The 19,354-nt window shown below is 43.0% G+C and overlaps 1 protein-coding gene across 1 annotated transcript in view; it reads right to left on the bottom strand.

The window, feature by feature from the left end:
• Nucleotides 1–18,309, bottom strand: part of LOC141949091 (uncharacterized) — a 29,419-nt gene extending 11,110 nt beyond the window's left edge. Inside the window, exons 1-11 of the mRNA XM_074882307.1 lie at nt 17,821–18,309; nt 16,976–17,015; nt 13,897–13,981; nt 12,500–12,606; nt 11,360–11,418; nt 10,191–10,301; nt 8,068–8,198; nt 7,188–7,312; nt 5,048–5,153; nt 3,407–3,605; nt 1,384–1,410 (exon numbers count right to left, since the gene is read on the bottom strand). Coding sequence (XP_074738408.1) covers nt 1,384–1,410; nt 3,407–3,605; nt 5,048–5,153; nt 7,188–7,312; nt 8,068–8,198; nt 10,191–10,301; nt 11,360–11,418; nt 12,500–12,606; nt 13,897–13,981; nt 16,976–17,015; nt 17,821–17,914 — 1,084 coding nt within the window. The 5' untranslated portion in view covers nt 17,915–18,309. The remainder of the gene's footprint in view (nt 1–1,383; nt 1,411–3,406; nt 3,606–5,047; nt 5,154–7,187; nt 7,313–8,067; nt 8,199–10,190; nt 10,302–11,359; nt 11,419–12,499; nt 12,607–13,896; nt 13,982–16,975; nt 17,016–17,820) is intronic.
• Between the last annotated feature and the right edge of the window lie 1,045 nt (nt 18,310–19,354).

The following is a 19,354-nucleotide window of genomic DNA, read 5'->3' as shown; positions in this document are numbered from 1 at the left end:
TTGGGGGACATGTTTCACTTTAAGATGCTTCCCCCTGCCCCTTTTCCTAAGATCTTCCAATAAAATGCAATGCCTAGAGCATTTCAATCATACATGCTCACCAAGTGCAAGTACTTCCAAGTACTACTGTTATAAGGAACTAACTCCAATGGTGGTGGATCATCATCATCATCACCACCATAATTAGCAGGTATTCTCCCTCATCTCCCTTTCCAATCCAGTTACCTGAAGTGGAAGTTCTTTGCAACAGCCTGGCCATTTCGTCCACCTCACCCTTCCTAAACAACTTTAATCTAAATGTACTTGACTAGCAACTGGGTGCTGCAATGTCTACAGTCAAGACCAATTTGCATCCAGTTTCACTACAATATCGTTCTTCTAAATCCAAGCTTACTATGAGCAGGTTCCTTCTAGCACAACAATGAAAACCAGCTCTGTAGTATTAATGTACATTGAAAGGAGTAAGAAAAGTGACATTTTAACAAACAGGAATTTTCTCAGTCTGAGGGACAACCCAACTAGTGTAGGTTTTCCATATTTCCACTTGGAAAGCCCAGGGCAGAGCATGAATACAAAAGCACGGACACAAAAGCTGCGAATCAAGTCCAACATGTCTGACACATAGTGAGGACAAGCACATCAAGTCCAAAGTCCTTTGGGTGCAGACCTTTTGCAGGTACATGAATCAAATGTAATACTGAGGGAGCAGCCTGACTGCATATACCCAGTCACTGTCAGCCTTGGATTTTCAGATGTATGGCATCCCCTCAGAACTATCACTCTGAATGGACAAACAGCTAAATTTGTTTTTCCTGGACTAGGCAAAATTTCCAGTAGGAAAAAAAAAATTACAGCTAGAGCAAACTCAGTTTTATAGTAGCTCTGAATTAGTGGGGTTCTTAACTTAAGCACAAGATTGGTTGTTACATTTTTTTATTAGTATTCACCATCTCTACTGCACACCAGGGAGCCAAGGCTTCTGATGGAAATTGCATTTGTTCTGCTCAGTTTCACACTCCAAATTCCTATACAAAGCAGCAATTTGTCACTCACACTTTTGCTGTGCAAATGCCATAATGAGAACTAAACCATTTCAAATCTAAGTGGCTTTTGCCATCTAAAGCTCTCCATTTCACTTTCTAGATTGGTCTTCAGAAAAAACAAGATAGTATTAAGAAGCCCTACAGATTATTATTTAGGTCCAGAATATAAGATAAGCAGCTGGAGTTCAAGGCTGCATTGGAGTTTATTAGCATTAAAATAATTGTTCTTTACAATGAGTCTTGGTGTCATCCTAGCTCGTGTAACTCAATGCAAATGCTCAGACAGGGCCATTGGTGTGTTCAGAATCACTGCTGTTATTAAGAGCAAGTTAACACCTACCTGGAATAGGACCGGGTGGTGGCAGACCTATGGAAATAAACAAGCAAGCAAAACAAGTGAGGACAGCAGGTAAAAAATCTGATCTCTGTACCTCAAGCTAAACCTAAAAGCACACTTTGAATAATTTTCACATATTTGAGCAAACAGACCAGTAGAAAAATTGGTGCTGTTAAGCAGTAACTAACCTACAAACTACAGCGTTTTCCCAAACGATGATCTCTTTAACTTTATATTATAATTTTAAATGTTGCTGCTCTCTTCACTGGAGAATTCCTTTTTCCAAGTGTTAACACACAACTGATTTGGCCTTCAGAACAACTGAAGGAGCTGGAGAGGAGAAGCTGCTGCAGATGCCAGTGTGTTCTTTTGCTTGTTTGTTACTGTTTGTTGTTGGGGTTTTTTTTTTGTTTTGTTTTGTTTGTTGTTTTTTTTTTTTTTTTTTAATTCAATCATAACTGCATAGTGAAATCCGACACCCTGGTCGATAACCAAAAGAAAGAATGAACAATTTATCTTGATTTTGCCAATCATTTTAATGAAAGGCAGTAGGAAAAGCTACCACGGTCCACCAGTGAGTACTGCAGTTACAATCCTCCTCGGATTAAAAGCTTTGACTGTTATTTTTTGTTCTGTATCTTCTGAACGTGAAGCCAGTGCAAAACATAGGAGTTACTGCACAATGTGCTCCTGGTGACTCCTCAGAAGTCTGGCTGCTGGTTTCACCAAGGAAAGCCTGAGTACAGCCTTCCTTTCAACCTCGATGCACTGTTTAAGGCAGAAGCAACAGGGGCACAGACATGACTCAAGCTGGATCAGAAGATGCACAGACTTAGTAGGAACTGAAGACAGAAAAATGTGTCTTAGGCCGTGGCCAGTATGTTTGTAAACTTGCACTGAAAAGGGTCAACAGAAAAACAACTCTATGTCCCCTGAAAAATGCTGCATGAGTATGCTTATTTGGCCTTTTCAGCTGCAAAGTTTGTTGTTCTCTCCACCAGTATTGCTCTATTTTGCCCAGAAAGAGCACTCCTGGTCTCCACATTGCAGATGCATTAAGAAAGTGGAAACTGAGTTATTACGTGCACAGAAGAGACAGCGAAACTGTTCTGTACCATGGTGCTCTGGACAACAAAGTACACAAAAGTTAGAAATTTTACCTCTGCTATCTCAATAGGCTTCAGGACTCAGTCTGTAACTGCAGGGGCAAAGGGCACTCCTGCAGACACAGGACTTATCTCGACAGTGTCTTCTCAAGTGCCAAGTGCTCTTAGCACAGTGCAAACCTATCTGGTTATTGATAAGAATTTGCCAATGCTGAGGACTGACCACACCCAATGGGCTAGAAAACCATGGTAAAGACCTCATTTATATTATTTATATTTTGCTTTTAAAATGAAGCACGGCTCTAATGTCTGCACTGGACACTAGACTCTTGTAGCAGTAAGAATCATCCTGCAGTGACAGCTGGTACAGTAAAATGCATAGAAACAAACACAGAAAGATACAAATCTTGGTATCTCAAGGCATAAATCAACCAAGAACTGACCTGGATTAGGAGGAAAGCTGTTTGTTAGAGCTGCTGTTGAAGAATTGCCAATTCCAGAATCACCCTTGAAACATCTGGAATTGGTCACTGCCAGATAGGATCCTGAACTAAACAGCCTGATGATCTGACACAGGATAGCCATTCCTATGTTCTTAACATCCTCCACACATAAACAGGAATCCATTTCTTCACATTTATCAATAAAGCAAATGGATTGGTAGCATCCAAAGGCACTCTCAAGGAAACAAAGCCTAGATTTTGTTCTCAAGGAACAGCTGCCATTTTTTAAGTATTCAAGGACAAATGTTAAATAGGCTGATGGAGACACTGAACAAAGATTGGCCAGGTCTAAGGACCTGGTACCTGATTGCTCAACTGTCCCATAGCATTTAACGATTAAACCTTTGATTTGCTCCAAGCCCGGGACGTCCTAACTTGCAGCCTCAGACTGCCACATACTGCTGTGTGAACACCTACCTGGAGGATGCAGGGGAGGTGGAACAGAAGTAACTGGTGGAGGAGGGTGGAGGAAGTGTGGTGGAGGTGGCCCAGCGAGCGGGGGAGGCGGTGGGCCTGCTGGTGGTGCAAACGGCTGTTGCTGAGGTGGCTGTTGGGGCTGTGATGGCTGCTGGGGCTGCTGTGGGGGTTGTGGCTTACTTCCGTGGTCTCCAAGGACCTTAGAAGGCAGAGGAATGAGAAGAGAGCATTTTAATCTCTTTGCTCCTGCAGCTAGGACCTCACTGTGCTGGCATAAAGGAAGCGTAGCACCAAAACAGGCAGCACTGTGATACCTGGAAAGACCAGGCTGTGCTATACCGGGGGGATAACCTCTTCTGAGGAGGAAGGAAGGGTGATCAAAGCACTCAATATGCTTAGCAAGGTATGTTCTCTTATGCAGAACAGCAGCGAGACTAGATTCTAGCTGTATTCACAACTGTGCAGGACAGTTGACATTTCAGCGTTATGAACAACTTCTATTCACAGGAACTGCCACTGTTAGAAGCTTCAGATTAAAAGCTGTCATATTTGAGGGTGACACAGTAGTGTTTGGGTTTTTTTTTAAACTCAATTTATCTTTCCTGAGGGCAGCAAGAGGTCAAATTCTGCTCTACATTGTGCCCACGTAGGTCAAAAGAAGACTGGATTCACGTCTGTCAGACAAGAGCAGGTCACCTACCCACTATTGCTGAAGGAATGATCAATACACAGAGATACCAGAATGACCTGGAAATACAGGTATCAATGCTTGTAAGTGGGAACAACAACAACCATTTCCCAGCAAATTCTTTCTCTCAGGCAAACTCTTTTTTGGACCATTGTTGGCAAAATTTGGAAAACTGACCACTAAAAAAAAAAATAAACAGACCACAAACACACATGTAAAAACAAAACCAGGAATTATGTCTAGACAGGGGAAAGGTTTCCTATTTGTTTGGGGTTTTTTTTTGTGAGTTAGGAGTGGCTGGTAAGAGAAAAGCGGTTAAGAGAAGTGCTTGGCAGATGGTCCTCAAACACTACACGTCACGTAGCACCTTCCTACCTAGAAGCCAACCAGAACATTATGGTCACACACTGAACACGCAAGGTCAGAACTGTGTCCAGTTTTAAAGTCCAGACTTTTATTTCTTATAAGGGACAAGATCCAGTAACAAAGGCCCACCCTAAGTCTGAAGTGTAGGCTGCATCTAATGATGCTTAGACCAAATGTTACTTCAAAGTAAAAAGAAACACAAGCCCCAAGTAGAAGTCCTCCCCTGCAGAACTGGAGATTCCAACCCGACAGTGGAGGGGAAGGGAATAATCCACGTAAGAGCCTCCTAGCTACACACCCCAAGGAATACTGCAGGAGAGCTGATGAGAAAAGAAACTGGGAAGGCAAGTCTTTAAAGGACGATCCCTAGCTCCTAGCAAGATAAAGCTTTTAACACAGAAGTTAATTCAACGTGCAGAAGGGACTGATACACGCATATGCCTCACCTCGACAGGGCTCATGTACTACCTACTGCTTTGCAGACAGAAATAGTGACGTGGGAGGTCAGGAATGCACAGACATTTGCTCAGGGTTCACTAGAAGTGTAATAAAATCAGAAAATTGTCAAGACGCTGCAAGACATTTACCTGAATTGGGTTTTCCTCGGAGGCATGCTTATCACGTCGTCTTCCTTCTACTCTCCGAATTGTGCCTGCCTGGCCACCGATCACATCAATTGTCCCACCCAGCTTCCTGGTACAAAGCAGATGCATCTTTTTAAGCAAAAAGACATTAGAAGGACCAGTTTTTCCCACTATTAGACAGAATTCTCTTGTACATTCTTTTCCACCAGCAAATGTCTCTACAGGCAGCACTCACATTGGACAAGAGGTGAATGAGAAGTCCTTTTTCATTTTTGAGCAATTGGAGCTCTGCTTGCAAGGGTGAGTTACGTCTCTCTGAACGCCCTGAAACATGATGCGAAGAATCACCATGTATAGGTGTAGTAACACTGATTGCACAGTCTGGTTCAGAGCTGAAATCCTTTACACACTCTCCAGATTTGAATAATCATTCCCAGATCAGGCTCAGAGAAAGCAGAGAATATTTATTGGAAGCCTTTAATGTTACCAGCCCAGATTTTTCCTACTTTCTGTCCAATATTTCAAGTGTTGCTGATACCACTGAAGCTATTTACAGATCAGATTCTCAGACACTTTCTAGCTCACCTCCCTAAGATCTACTCTGTTTCTATTAAAGTCAAAAGTTTTGCCACTGCCTTCAATGAAGTCAAGGGTAGATCCTTGAAAAAAAAAAAAAGAATACATCAATGTATCCAAGAAACAGTGCTGTCTATGCACCAGTGGAAATCAGTCACAGAACCTACAGTTTTCCATGTTCTTTTATCTCCATACCCAGGTCACTCTTAGGGGAAGAACATTTTTAGAGGAGCTCGTTGTACCGCAACTGAAGTTTAAGAATCCCTTGTCTTATATTCATGCAACAATTGATTTGTGTAAGTATGGCCTTAGACATGCTTTCCTGAAGTTAGGACAGAAAAGCATCAGCAATTTTTCAAGTCAGATTGCAGAATTTTCTCAGTAGGAAAAAGTGGATATAAAAATGCTGGCTAGTTGGAGAGAAAGTTCTCTCACTGAAATCTGCTCACTTTGTTTAAGGAAAAAAACCCCAAACAACTCATTGCTAAGACCATGGTTCTGATGCTGATGCGGTGTATGAAGATACTTGTTCTGGTCCTGACCAAAAGCTCTGCTGCAGGAACAGAATCTTCTGTGTCAGTACTTTCAAAACCAGACTGCAAGTTAAAATGGACAAAAATACTGTATAGTTACAATAGCATCAGCTTATCTTGCAGTGGTGTAAATTTTCAAAAACCTCATAAGTTACACTAAGAGCTGGAAACAAACCTGATTGCATTCGATGCACTATGAAGGGGGACAGAAATGCCACCAAAGTGCTTAAACGCAAACAGACAAACTAGAGTTTTAAAGCTTAAACTTGAAGTATATACTTGTTTCTTAGACAAAGTGTAAAGTTGGAATGTAAGACTGATTTCTGCAAAACAGGTGTGCAAAAGATGTAATGTGAATAAAGCGCTAGAAACACAAAGATCCCAAAACTCTGGCTCTTCTGGTTTCACATAGCTTTGTTTTTCTGAAGCTTTTGATAAAAACTCATCAACCTCAAAGTCAAAGCAGTTTTCCCAGCAGTGGCTGCCAATCAAAACGACTCAACTGTTTTGCTTTGTCCAGCCTTGCGGATCCTCTCTCTCATTGGAGAGAATAACTAATCAGCACGCATCAAGCAGTGTAGCATACAGGTTCAGAAACCAATAGCTCCTCTTATCAGCTGCCAAACATGTAATCCACTTCCACTTAAGGAGGCAAAGATTAACATCGTGGGAGTAAGAATAAGCCAAGTAAGCACAAGCAGTCAGCAGTGTAAACCCTGAAAGCTGAAGTATTTGCCTTGTTTTTTTCACTCCCAGAGATGCGTCCCTTCAGCTGCGATACAGGTTTCCCTCCCTGTGTGGAACTATACTGAGAATATTGCCAAGAGACGTAAATGTGTAGGTAGGGGTTGCACAACCCCCAGGAGCGCACTGCTGAAGACGATAGTTAATGAGTGACCACAGTAGCTTCCTATAAAGTTTAAAAGCTTCTTCTGTTTCAAGCTTGAGGAGATTCAGATGTGGCCCAGGTAGATCCCAGCCACTCCTACGAAGAACATTGTGCACCCAGGCTTTACGTCTCCATCATCTCTTACCTATTAGGAGGAGGCCCAGCCTTCATGCGTCCTCCCACCAGAGCCAAGAAGTCTGTTTTGAATTCTGTTTTGATGATGTTGTTTTCCACTTCTTTTTCAGCATTTCCTGTTCTTCCTTGCTGAACCTGTGGAAGGCAATAGGTAACACACAGGTTTAATGCCCTTACTTTCAACTGAATGTAGCAATAGAGATTAGCCCTCAGCAAAGGAAAAGGGCTCCCTTGAGAAACAATCACAGGGCTCTTGCAAACAAGCAACCTATTCTTCGGTCAAGGCAACAGACACTTCTGTAAACTAGCTGACTCTTCCAGCCTCAGCCTGCTGTCCACTCTCTCCTGTCAGAAGTCCAAAAGTTTAATAATCTCACATCCTTTTTCATGTAGTCCTTAAGTCAAAATTGGAAGTAACAATACTTGCTGTATGACTCTTTGGCTGAAGTTCTCATTAACAGATGTTGGCCACCTGATAGATTTCTGATGGTCAAAGCAGTCTCCAAACACAAAAGGCAGCCACACAATGGCAACAGTCAACAGCAACAAGCAAAACAGCCCTGGATGCCCAGCTCCCCTCTCCACACTTCTCACATCCACAGGATCTTCCAACCAGACACCCTATAGCTGGGTAGCCTCACAGTCAACTGGAAATTCACTTGCTACTGTAGTGGTTCAGACCTGCCAGGCAGCTGGAACTGTTCACTCCATAGAGAAAAGATTTTTTTGTAAAGAAATCTAATCTTTAAAGATTGTATTTCTCATCACTGAAAGGAACACAGAACAGTTAAATATTAAAGTACTTTCTGCTCTTATACTCTCATCTATGTGATTACAAAAACAAGTCCCAGTTTTATGGTAGCCATATGCAGGAGTAACATGTCACCTACCGTGATCTTATTTTCAGTGCTGATGGGAGGAGCAGGATCCAGTCCAAGCTGAAGCCGCCGCTGCTTTTCACAATAAGCTTTCCATGTTTCTTCATTGAATCCATAATTAAAGTAATCAGAAAGATCAGCACCTGACAAAGGGAGTAGCAGTTAACATAGGGATTCAAGCAGACTTGTGTTCCCAAATTGTCCTTTAACTGCTTAAATGAAGAGTTAAGAAAACAAAAATCTTTTAGAGAGCACAGCTTACTCTCCATTTCATTCTGTCAGAAAGCTGCTGTGTACCACAGCGAAGATGGCTGCATCTTTCATTGGGAGGGGGACTACAGCCTGAACAGCAGTGGGACCGTTCGGTACATAGAATACAGCGTGTATGCAGGCTATTAAAAGCGATGCTTGCAACCATTTATTCACCAACTGGATTTTTTCAGAGTGGTTTCTTGCAATTGTCCAAATGAGCTGAGTGCTGGGGAGAGCACAGGAATGACAGTTCCAGCTACCACCACAAAAATGGGACGGTGCCACAGAACCTTTTTCTTGGTAGAGCTAAGCCAATGCATTCCGCTCCTGACCATCACTGCCTTTGCTGTTTTGAGAAGAGATTCTGGGACTCACCCATTGTGTGAAACAGGGCTAAAGTGGAAGTTTTTTATTGATACGTCTCAGACCACACAAGTAATTACAGTTCAGTCATGATCCTAACTACAGCCTCCCAAGATTGTTATCTTTCTTGACAGTCTTCTGTGAAAAGTGCCAATTCAGCATGAGCACTTCTGAGTAAGAGAGGTGGCCACAAACTGCTTGCCAAGAAAATGTAGATGCAGAGGGACAAACAGCTGCAACTAACTCTTTAGGGCATACCTCACAACTGGAAGCACTACAAAGCAACTCCAAGCCCTGCTGAGGTGTCCCTCAAACATCTCCCTTTCAAAGGTATTCCTAGACAGATCAATTCTAAAACAAGGAGCCAATACATAAGGGCTAAGCAAAGGACTTTGACCATGCTGAGCTTGGATCTATATAACAAGGTTTAAGTTTATCTTCTAGGTAGGTCGCTCTTCCTGTTGTACCACCCAAATATGCAGATCGCACGAACACAGACTCAGCAACATGACATCAACATTATCTGTTTTATCAGCCTATATTTCAGCCCTCTATCAGTTCTTCCACACCGTATTTCTTCTTCCTCTCCCTCACTTTGAGATACCAACTTGCTGAACAATTAAAGGATATAAAACTGAAAGGCTGTTGAGTAATAAGCTACTTGCCATCTAAAATAAACTCACAGGTTACATGCCTCTCCAGACACCTTCCCTCTGTTTGTACTTCAACACTGTTTTAAGGCTATCTGGCTTCATTTTGGTCCAGGGATGTCAGCACGACCACAACGATTTCCATGCTTCATCTCTGAACTTCACTTTATTGTTTCCTTCTAACTTATTTTCTTCCTAGCCCCCTTTCTCACTTCACAATCAACAGAAAATCCCCTGCAGAAGAAAGGCTACGTTTTCTGTTACGTCTGTACTAGCCTTATTCATCACAGAGCGATTCAGTGCCGGTTTGATACCAATGTGGTTATTAGCACTGTTATGTACTCAGTAACTCCCACCACCGCTGCCCTGTGCAAGGGGTACTTTCCTGCAGAAGCGTGGACATCCCCAGGACCCAAATGAGAAGGGTACATGGGGGTGACTGGGCTTGGCCATGGTGAGACAGAATAAGCAAGCTGTTGCACATGAAAAGGAAACCACACATCATCAACAGCCAAATCTTGATCCTACTCAATTGACTCTAAGGCCAACAAATGTTATTGTATTGATATCAGTGCAATATTTTATTAATTCCCTAGTTCCAGAAACCAGAACATTAAAAAAAAAAAGTTGCTCCCCTTAGGAAAGTTAAATTAATAAAGTAAATGCAACCCAATTTTAGGTAGAAGCATGGCTTCATCAATCAGTAAATGTCACTGATTGTCTAGACAGGCATCAGAGGCTGAGCAATACACATTGTTCCAACTTCCCTGTTGCCTGGCAGCAATAAATGGACAGAAATTAAATGTGAAATTAAAGAGAGACAACTAAAACTGCAGAAAATATTTACCACAAGAAACTGTGAGGCCCCACCTGGTTTCCTCCACGGCTTATCTTCAAATGAATCTAAATCCACTTCTATAACAGGCAATCCATTTATATTCCCTGCAGCATCTAAGTCAATACCTTTGGGCTGCAACTTGGCTTTGGAGAAAGAGAAACCGTTACTACTTTTAATGCAATGCCTTTAATCCACTAATTTTCTGAGTGAATTACTCCAGTCAAAAATAAAGCACTACTGTGAATTCATTGCTGACTTTATAGCACATAGGGAACCATAATCAACTTTTTAATAAAAATTATTTCAATCATTCTATAAATAAACAGCCAGGGTGTACATCCCTTTCAGTTGAACAGCAGAGAAGCAAATTCAACCCAGACTGGTACTACAGAGAAACAGAGTAAATTGTTAGAGCATGCAAGAAATTTACCCCAATGAAAAAAATTTCTTTTTCTCCCCAGGCAAAATACTTATTTTTCCCTCCCAAGATACACACATTTTCTCATAAGAAGAAGCTTTCAGTATCAGTCTTAAGTGGACTGTGTACTAATTGGAGACAGCAAAAATCTGTCAGGTACAGAATCTTCAAGGGTAATTTGTTATTATTTTCTCAATCAGAAGATAAGTCATTTGCAGAAAGAAATTAGTGGAAGGAGGCATATGAAGTCTATGAAAGGATGGTCTCACATGTGAGGAAGGACAGTCTCAATATACAGTATAAACTAAACCGAATGGTGGGGAAGATTTCGTCTGCAGAAATATGCATAGCTGATACCCAAGGCCAGTTTGTTTCTCTCAGTATCTTGCACTGCAAGTAGCTCAGTATACTGACCACAGAGTTAAAGTTCTTCTCTGGGCAATTAGACTGGCTCCAGTGCAACAATATAGATTAGAAATATTCTGTTTTGTTGTTGGTTTTTTTTTAACTACAGAAGTAACAATGTATTTTTTTTCTACTTTAAATAGAATTATAATCAGCTTGTTCAGTTATGAGTAATTAAATCATTCCATTGCACACTGGACCCTCAGACTGTCCTAGGAGTGCTTATCTTTAGGAAACACACTTATTATTCCTACTTTAAAAAGATGCACTAATTTTATATCCTTCCAAACAGAGACCAAGATTTGCAGCTGCTGCAACTGTCACTGCCATATAAGTGAAATATTGCAAAAGGTGAAGGACTAAAAATAACAGCAATACCTGAAGCAGATGCTCCATAGCCTCTACCCGTTTTTAAGTTTAGATTCATAGGAGTTCCCCTATATGGAAAAGAATCACCACATTGGTATTTGAATAAATTACTTGGTTGAAGATTTTCACGCAAAATATATTCAAACCCTGACATCCTTCAGAAGACACTTAGTTCACTTGGGTTTAATTCATGCCTTGCTACAATTTTTAGTACTAAGTCTCAACACCTTAAAAATGAGATTCATTTGCCATGTAAGTTCCTCTAACCCTACCGAAATCCAGCAAACATACTTGCTGACCAGCAACAGAAGAGAACACAAGAGAACTGTCTTGAACATGAAGGGAGAAGTTCTTTCAGAGAGCAGTAGTTACCATTCTGCCCAGGAAAATACTTAGTAGTTAAATAGAACTGAAGAACATGGAAATAATAGCTGCACACAGATCACAGAACGAAGAGAGAAAGGTAGAGGCAGATTTTGAAAAGGATGTCTGCACAATCTAGTGAGCTGCTAACGGATGGAGCATTGCTATTCAGAGTGATGCATCACACTGAAACCACCTCTACAAGAGAAAGAAATTATCCATAAAGTGGAAGAATTAGAATATGCTGCAAAGCACATGTAAGACATTCACTTTATAGAAAGGCTGTTAGCAGCAAGCAAAAACACTGCCTTATTATTTTTATTCAATGCAAATTAGGTAGAATTTTAAGTCAGTGACATAATTTCCTGGTTCGCCAATCCAGCCTCACCATTTCTAAATCATTAAAAAAAACAGACAGCTGAAAATCAGTAAATTCACAGTTTATGCAAATTCTTATCAATTCAGATTTTGTTTTTTGAAGTTTTCACAGATGATGAGTTAAATTTAACTTCCCACCTTTGATTTTGCCTGATGAAGCACAGTAATTATTTGGTTAATTTTCCAACAGCAGACCCGTGAATTATCATTCCTATTTTATAGACAGATTCTCCAACAAGCAACTGCAGGACAGAGCTGCCCATCGGCTTCTAATCCCATTTTGGGGTTCTGGCCATTACTCGCATGTCTCCCAGAAGACAGATCAGCTCTCATCCCCACTTTCAATCCCAATCAACATGCCAGAGCTACCTCAGATCACAAATCGACACCTTAATCAGCAATACATACATGTACGATGGTGCTCCTGTTTTAATGTTGCCAATAGTAACTTTCACATCATCATCATCACTGTCGCTATCACTGTCATCTTCATCATCTTCACCACTTGGTAGGGCCTAGCAACAACAAAAGCACAAAGGAGGTCATTAATACATAAAACTGATAAATTCCCTGGGACAGTAAGCCAAATCTTACAAAGCTTGTATGATGGAAGGACTATTGGAAAGAATGGTCCTGATATAAAGACATAGCTTTCTACTGCACTCCAAGGCTATACAAAGCTGTGTCTGGAGGCAAAAACCATGGAAGCACCCAGCCTTCAACATAAACGGACAGGTGCCCACAAAGAAACTGTTATGTCTTTTGAAGAAGTGACCCTACAAGAGAATTGGGATGAGATTTCTGAAGGTGGGGAAGTTTAGCTCGGTTCTAAGAATTTCATCATGTCCCACAGTTCCTCTCCCCTACTCTTTTTGAAAGAGCAAGGGCTTTTCTGACACATCTCCTTCACCAGATCCATGGTGAAAGTATACAATCACAAATAAAAATCACCAAAATACATTCACCAAGCTTCATTTAGGAACCTTGGAGCAAATATTCTCTCACCACGACTTCTGCAGTAGGAAGCTGCTGAGGAGCTCAGTTTGGCTTATTTGCCACAATCAGTCCACAGTTCACTTAACTTTACATAAGAACTTTACAGCTGCCAATTTGACTCCAGTGACACACCACTGCTGGGGCACAAAAGCAAAGGAAGTCTTCCAGATACCCAGCAGTGCAGCTGTGCAAAATGCACAAGCTGAATTAACACCTCACCACTACAAAAGAGCATGAGGAAGGTGTTCCTAACCATTCCTCCTTTTCCAGGGCACACAGGTTTGTCAGAACTGCGTGTGAGCCCTCTTGACAGACCACAGTGGAAGAAAACAAACCTGTCAAAAAGACTAGAGGAAGAGGGGGGTGAAGAAGCAAGCCTCCTCCTCCTCTTTCAACCTGAGTCACTAGATTGAATTCTAGGAGGTCTGAGCCTGAATCAAAACTGATTCCCAGCACTTTGGGTTTTCTATCCCAGTGTTTCCAATATATTACTGACCCTCGAGAAGTCATGCTAAACATTGAGCTGGAGGTAACATCGTGTTCTGCTTTTCCTGCCAGACTGCAGCATCAAAGGCCCTCATCTGCCTCTTGGGCGAGCATAAGCAATACTTAGATCAGGGTTCACTACCCACAGTAGGCTGAGAAGCCTGTTGCTGTAGTTAGCATTGGGAATTGACTACCAGTACACTCCTACAGTACAAATGTAATGTATTAGGCAGTACCAGCGTCTTTACACTTACATCTTTTTATCCATGAGTATTGATAAGCACAAAAATAACTATGTCTACCATTTGCAGCAGAACACATACATGTTGTGACATCTCTCGGTCTTCATTGCTGACAGGCCGGTTCTCCTGAGGAGCGTCTTGCAAAGGATGAGAAGATTCTGCATGTCTAGTAAATGTGACAGATAAAAGAAAGTGGACAAACCCAATCTAGAGGTTCACCTATAAACATTTTTAAAGCATTCATCCAGGTGACTTTCATATAATGGCTTTATTCATGTAGTGTGTTTATTCTGCTGGCAGTTAGCTCAACTATACAACAAAAAATTAATCATCCTTGCTTGGCTTCCCTTTCGCTGGAAAGAATTAGTTTAGCGCTTCCAGAGAGCGCCCGACAGACAGCCAAACACCACTCAACAGCTAATATATGTGGCAGCTATAACAGCTTTCAGCTTTGGTCCAGCACAATCACAACTGATAGGAATAAGACCATAATAAGCAAAATTTCACTTTGTTCTTAAGAATGCTAATAATTATACCTATATTTAGTAAGCAGCAAGGGCATCTGTCCCGTAGAAATTAAGGAAAATGTGATTTTAGTGTTTCTACAAATAGCTTACATTAACAAGTAGTTAAAATTCAAAGAAGAAAAGACAGATAATTATCCACCCAATCTTCTCATTCATTACAAATTAGTCCTAATGCAACAATGGGCAGGTTCAGATTTATCTCCAATTAAAGAGTTCATATGAATGTTAACATTGTTTATTGCATTAGCCAAGCAAGAAAGTCAAGTTGGTATACACATGCTAGAAAAGAGTACGGTAAGTGTTACAAAACTAAAATACAAAGAGAGACCATTTTTCTCTAATGTCATAGGTAAAACCTAGTAGAACTTCAAAATAATTCTGGCTTTTCAAAAGAGACAATTAGAATAGCCCAGGCCCAGGCAACTCAATTCTCCACCAGTACTTTGTGGAGACATTGCTATTAAGTTAAAACCCCATGTCGGATAATAAACATACACAAGATTATCTTTAAAAAGAAATGTACGTAACACCTAACAGAATCCAAACACTGGTCAGATTAAAGCCATTTCAGAGGCAGCAGGAAAGGAGGCACCAAACAAGGAAGCCAAAAGATCACACTAACGCAACTCAGAAAGCAGTAACTGAACATAAAAAAAAGACCAAACGAACAAGAACAATTTGAGCAGTTACTGAAGTTCCCATCTTAGAAAAGCCCCATATACAAAGAAATTCAACAATCAAGCCAAGATCAAAAAGAAGGGATGAAGGTTCAGCAGCTAACCAAGGAAGCATAGGTCCCATTTTCGCCAAGTTCCTGGGGTGACAGCTGAAGACACTTCAAGTTATAAAAAGCAGCCAAGATGTCTAGGGGAAAATCAGCCTCTAAAAGTATTTCAAAGCTGCAGACATAGGCTATTACATAAGGACCAAAAGAGGTACCACTGGAGAAAATCTCACAGATGGCTCTGAAACCTTTTGCGTCTTGTTTGTCAAATCCAAGCAACTCATAACATTGACCTCAACCCCAGAATTTTTCTTAAGAATCCAAGATGACTGAATTAAGGAAGAGCGACAAGTATTACCTTCAGCTTCAAGTCACATGAAGTATCTGTGGGTGTGCATTAAAATTTATGAATTGGAGTTCAAATAAACATTTGCTAAGTAACAGTCATTCCCTAACCTGTTTGCTTCCCAGGAATGACCAATCTGACAGGTCCACAGCCATCATCTGCATGCAAAAAAACGTTGCAGCTATTTAATCTCCCCAGAATGCCAACATAACCCCGTGCACTGCCGATTTAACAGCATCCTGCACAGACTGCTGGTATTTAATGCATCCTTTAGGCTAAGGAATGTTAATGGATACTGCATCCAGCACTACACTGATTTCTGCTTCACGGGTAGAGACAAATACTCTCAACAAGGCAGCAATGTATCCCCTGGAGCTGCAGCCGTTGACAACATAGCAAACAAAGAGTCATTTTTCTTAAACCACCCCACAGCTCTTCATTTAGGAAGACTCTCATTGTGCAACAAAGAAAATTTAAAAAAAGGAGAAAAAAAGGAGCGCTAGCATGATCACTAATACTTTTCCTTCACACATCTTGCAGTTATTGGAGACAGTTGCTGGAAATTCAGATTTTTAATTCTGCTTATAAAGTAAAATTACATTCAGATAAAAGTAGCAAGGAACAACAGAAATTTACCGCTAACTTGTGTAAATCTATCTAAACTAAAAGTTGTTCATTCTCTCAAAGCTCATTTGATGTTTTTAGGTACCAATTTACCAAGTCTGCCTAAAACTTGTTTTTGAAAAAGCTTTCATATTCCCTAAGCACAGGATACTTCACTACAGAAGTAGGACAGTATCCGTACCAAACTCAGAAATTCCAGATACTGAATACACAATGACCTTAAAGGACAATAAATATTAAGTTGAACTTTTGAAGGTGCTGAGCACAGACAAGTCCAGTGAAGATCAAGTCTTCCAAAAACCATGTTACATTTAAAAATAGCAAACAGATAATACTTCTGCTGAAAGAAAACCCTTCTGGTGCAAAACACACTGCTACAAATATAGGGGAGTTATGATCAAGGACAGACAATACTTTCCATACACAGAAAGTAAAACTGATCATTGAGTTGTCCCCAGTGTTTTTATCTGAAAGTCTTACCCAAACCACATACTTCACAAATTTCATGTAATTTGCTGATTTGATCATGACAAGATTTTAACCTAGGCTCAAGGTTTTTAGCTTTTCCAGGCTAAAGCACAGGCCACAGTTTTACCAATGCCAGGCCAGCACAAAGGCCAATCCTCAAGGCACCATTTTTCCCAGGGAATTAAACTGGAAAACAGATCTGATTTAAAACTAATTGAGGAGGGTGAAATAAGGAGTTAAAAGTTGGTTTTAAGTCAAATCAGTTGCCTCATCCACTTCACCTTCCAAATCCATAAATGCTGTGCCAGCCCAAGTCTGGTGGCTGGGGATGACCCCATGGGGTGGGAAAAGGAGAAGCTGCTGTTTCTGGCAACAGTGATGGCCTAAAGCATTCATGAAGCTAGGCTTAACATGGATTCATCTTCTTTGCAGTATATATTGTTATAATGAATAAACAGTCTCTGGACTCACCCAGAAATTGGTCCATCTTCTTGCTTACCAGTGGTGTCATCTGCAAAAACAATAATAATAATAAAAAATTATTCAAGTGAAAGAAAAAATGCTAAATCCAAGCATAAAATGCATCACAGCTACATAAACACCTAGTAGTGCCAAAGCACTATAACCTCAATGTTCTCTTTTCAGAGTTCAACTAGAAATGGAGCAACTGAAAAAAAACCCAACCCAAACAAAACCCGTCTGCAGATGTGAAGTCTCACACCACTGCAACATATCACAATATTACATATTCAAAATACATATCCAAAGTCTCCAAGCAAGAGTAAAGGCAAACATCACATAAGTAACTGAAGTCAACTATGAAGATCTTTATAGAGACTTTTAACATGCCAGGGAAGAAGAACGATAAAAGTATCCAGCTAGGAAGTCCAAGGAGGACAAAGACGTTTAAATAAAGTCCTACACTTTTTCCCAGACACACACACCCACCAGTCCCCTCTTAACCCAGGGGTTCACCTGCATCAATCAGGTTAATAAAATTTGGATGATTAGGAAACTGAAAGTGCAACAAAGCATCACGTTAACCTCTTTGCATCACGGTGTTATTGTTAAAAGGACAATAACACACCCACACACGCCCCCAAAACCCCCAAAACCAGAGCAGCTGAAGCGCCTGCCCCCAGAGGGAGGCTCGCCCGGGGGGCGCAGAGGGACCACCCATCCCCCATCCCGGGGGAGGCCCGTAAGGCGGGGTCGGTGGAGGTCCTGGGGGCGGCCGGGTGCTTTGCGTTGCCCCCCACCCCCCACCCCGGGCCGGGGCGAGGCCTGGCTGCGCGGCCGGGGGCGGTGGTACCTACCCCCGTAGAGCCAGTGCTCCTCATCCTCCTCCGCCTCCAGCGGCGCCGCGCCCGGCACGGCGCCAGCCGCCGGCGGCTCCAGCTCGGTGGCCATGGCCGCCGCGCCGCGGGGCTGAGGGGAGCGGGGCGCCCCGAGCTGCCCGTCCTCCCCCGCGCCCGCAGCAGCAGGGGGAGGAGGCGGCGGCGGCGAAGGAGGAGGCGGAGGAGGAGGAGAAGCGGCGACGGCCGCCGGGGCCCCGCTAGGCTCCCGCCGGGGCCTGAAGCGAGGCGCGCATCCGCTGCGGTCGGCACGGGGCGGGGGGGGGGGGGTCCGCAGCCGCCGGGCCGCGCCGAGGCCGCCTCGCTAACGCGCCGCCATTGCCCTTTCTTTGGCTCCTGCGGGCGGGGAGGGGGCAGGGAGGCGCGGAGGAGGGCGAGACCCCCCGGCGCGGGCGCGGGCGCGGAGGCCGCCGCGGGGCCTTAGCGCCGCCCGCTCCGCTGTTACAAAAGCCGCCGGGCCCTGGGCAAGAGCCTCGGCGCAGGACGGGCCAGGGAGGGCGCATGCGCGGCGCGAGGGCGCATGCGCCGAGGGGAGCGGCGGCGGCGCCCGAGGCGCGCGGGAAAGGCGGGAGCGCGGCCCGGCGGCCTCGGCCTCCCTCAGCCGGCGCTTGGCGGGAAGGGGCGGCCGCGGTACCGCACCCCGGCAGGCAGGAGCGGCGGGGGCGGGTACCGCGGTTCGCTGCCCCGCAGCCGCAGCAGACGCTGGCCAGCTGAACAAGCTGGTTTGCGTCTCCCAGTCAGACTCGAGCCCTGAGAGCCCCACAGCGCGTGAACAGCACGGGGTTTCGTCGTCACCAACCCCATCAGTGGGTCTTTCATCTTCACATCATAAATCTCCCTGACAAGGTCTGGTGTAGTGCTCTGCGGCCACAGCCCTTGTAGGATCTGACATACACCACAGGCTGGGTTTAACAACTGCTTCCCAAGCACAGCCAAGCGCCAGCACTTTACAACAGCACTGTCTGGCAATGGGGATGTCACATTGAAAGTTTTCTAAAATACAAAAATTTTCTTCAACCTTTCACAATGTGTCTGGTAAGATTAAGGCTCCAGAGAGTTTCAGCTACTGAAATTAGCTCACCGTTGAGAGCAGAAGAGCACAAACAGCCATTGTGACTCTTGTGCCTGATGCTAGGAGCTCCTCCAACAGATCGACGAGTCCAGCACAATTCCCAAAGAGATTGTTAGGAGTGACCAGAGGCAAATGCTGCTGCTATGTGTGTTCATTTCACAAGTCCTAACAGCTGTTCTGTCAATATAGTGGTATTCACAGTTGGTGACACTATGAAAGACCTGAGTACTTTTTGGATAGGATTTACATGACCCATTTCTGGCTTTGCAGCTTATAAGTGAATTTCACATTTTACACCCTGAAGATGTAGTGCTTGATACTCTCTTCTGCAATTCAAAGCCATCTCGCAGCTTCTGCTTTAGAGTAGCCGTACCAAGTTAGTATCACCCTCTGAGTTTCAAAGCTCTTTAATTCCATCAGTAC

The sequence above is a fragment of the Strix uralensis genome, chromosome 13 (genome assembly GCF_047716275.1).
Source record: "Strix uralensis isolate ZFMK-TIS-50842 chromosome 13, bStrUra1, whole genome shotgun sequence".
NCBI classification, from domain to species: Eukaryota; Metazoa; Chordata; class Aves; order Strigiformes; family Strigidae; genus Strix; species Strix uralensis.
Note: the sequence above shows the minus strand (reverse complement) of the source record. Positions and strands in the feature narration are given on the sequence as shown.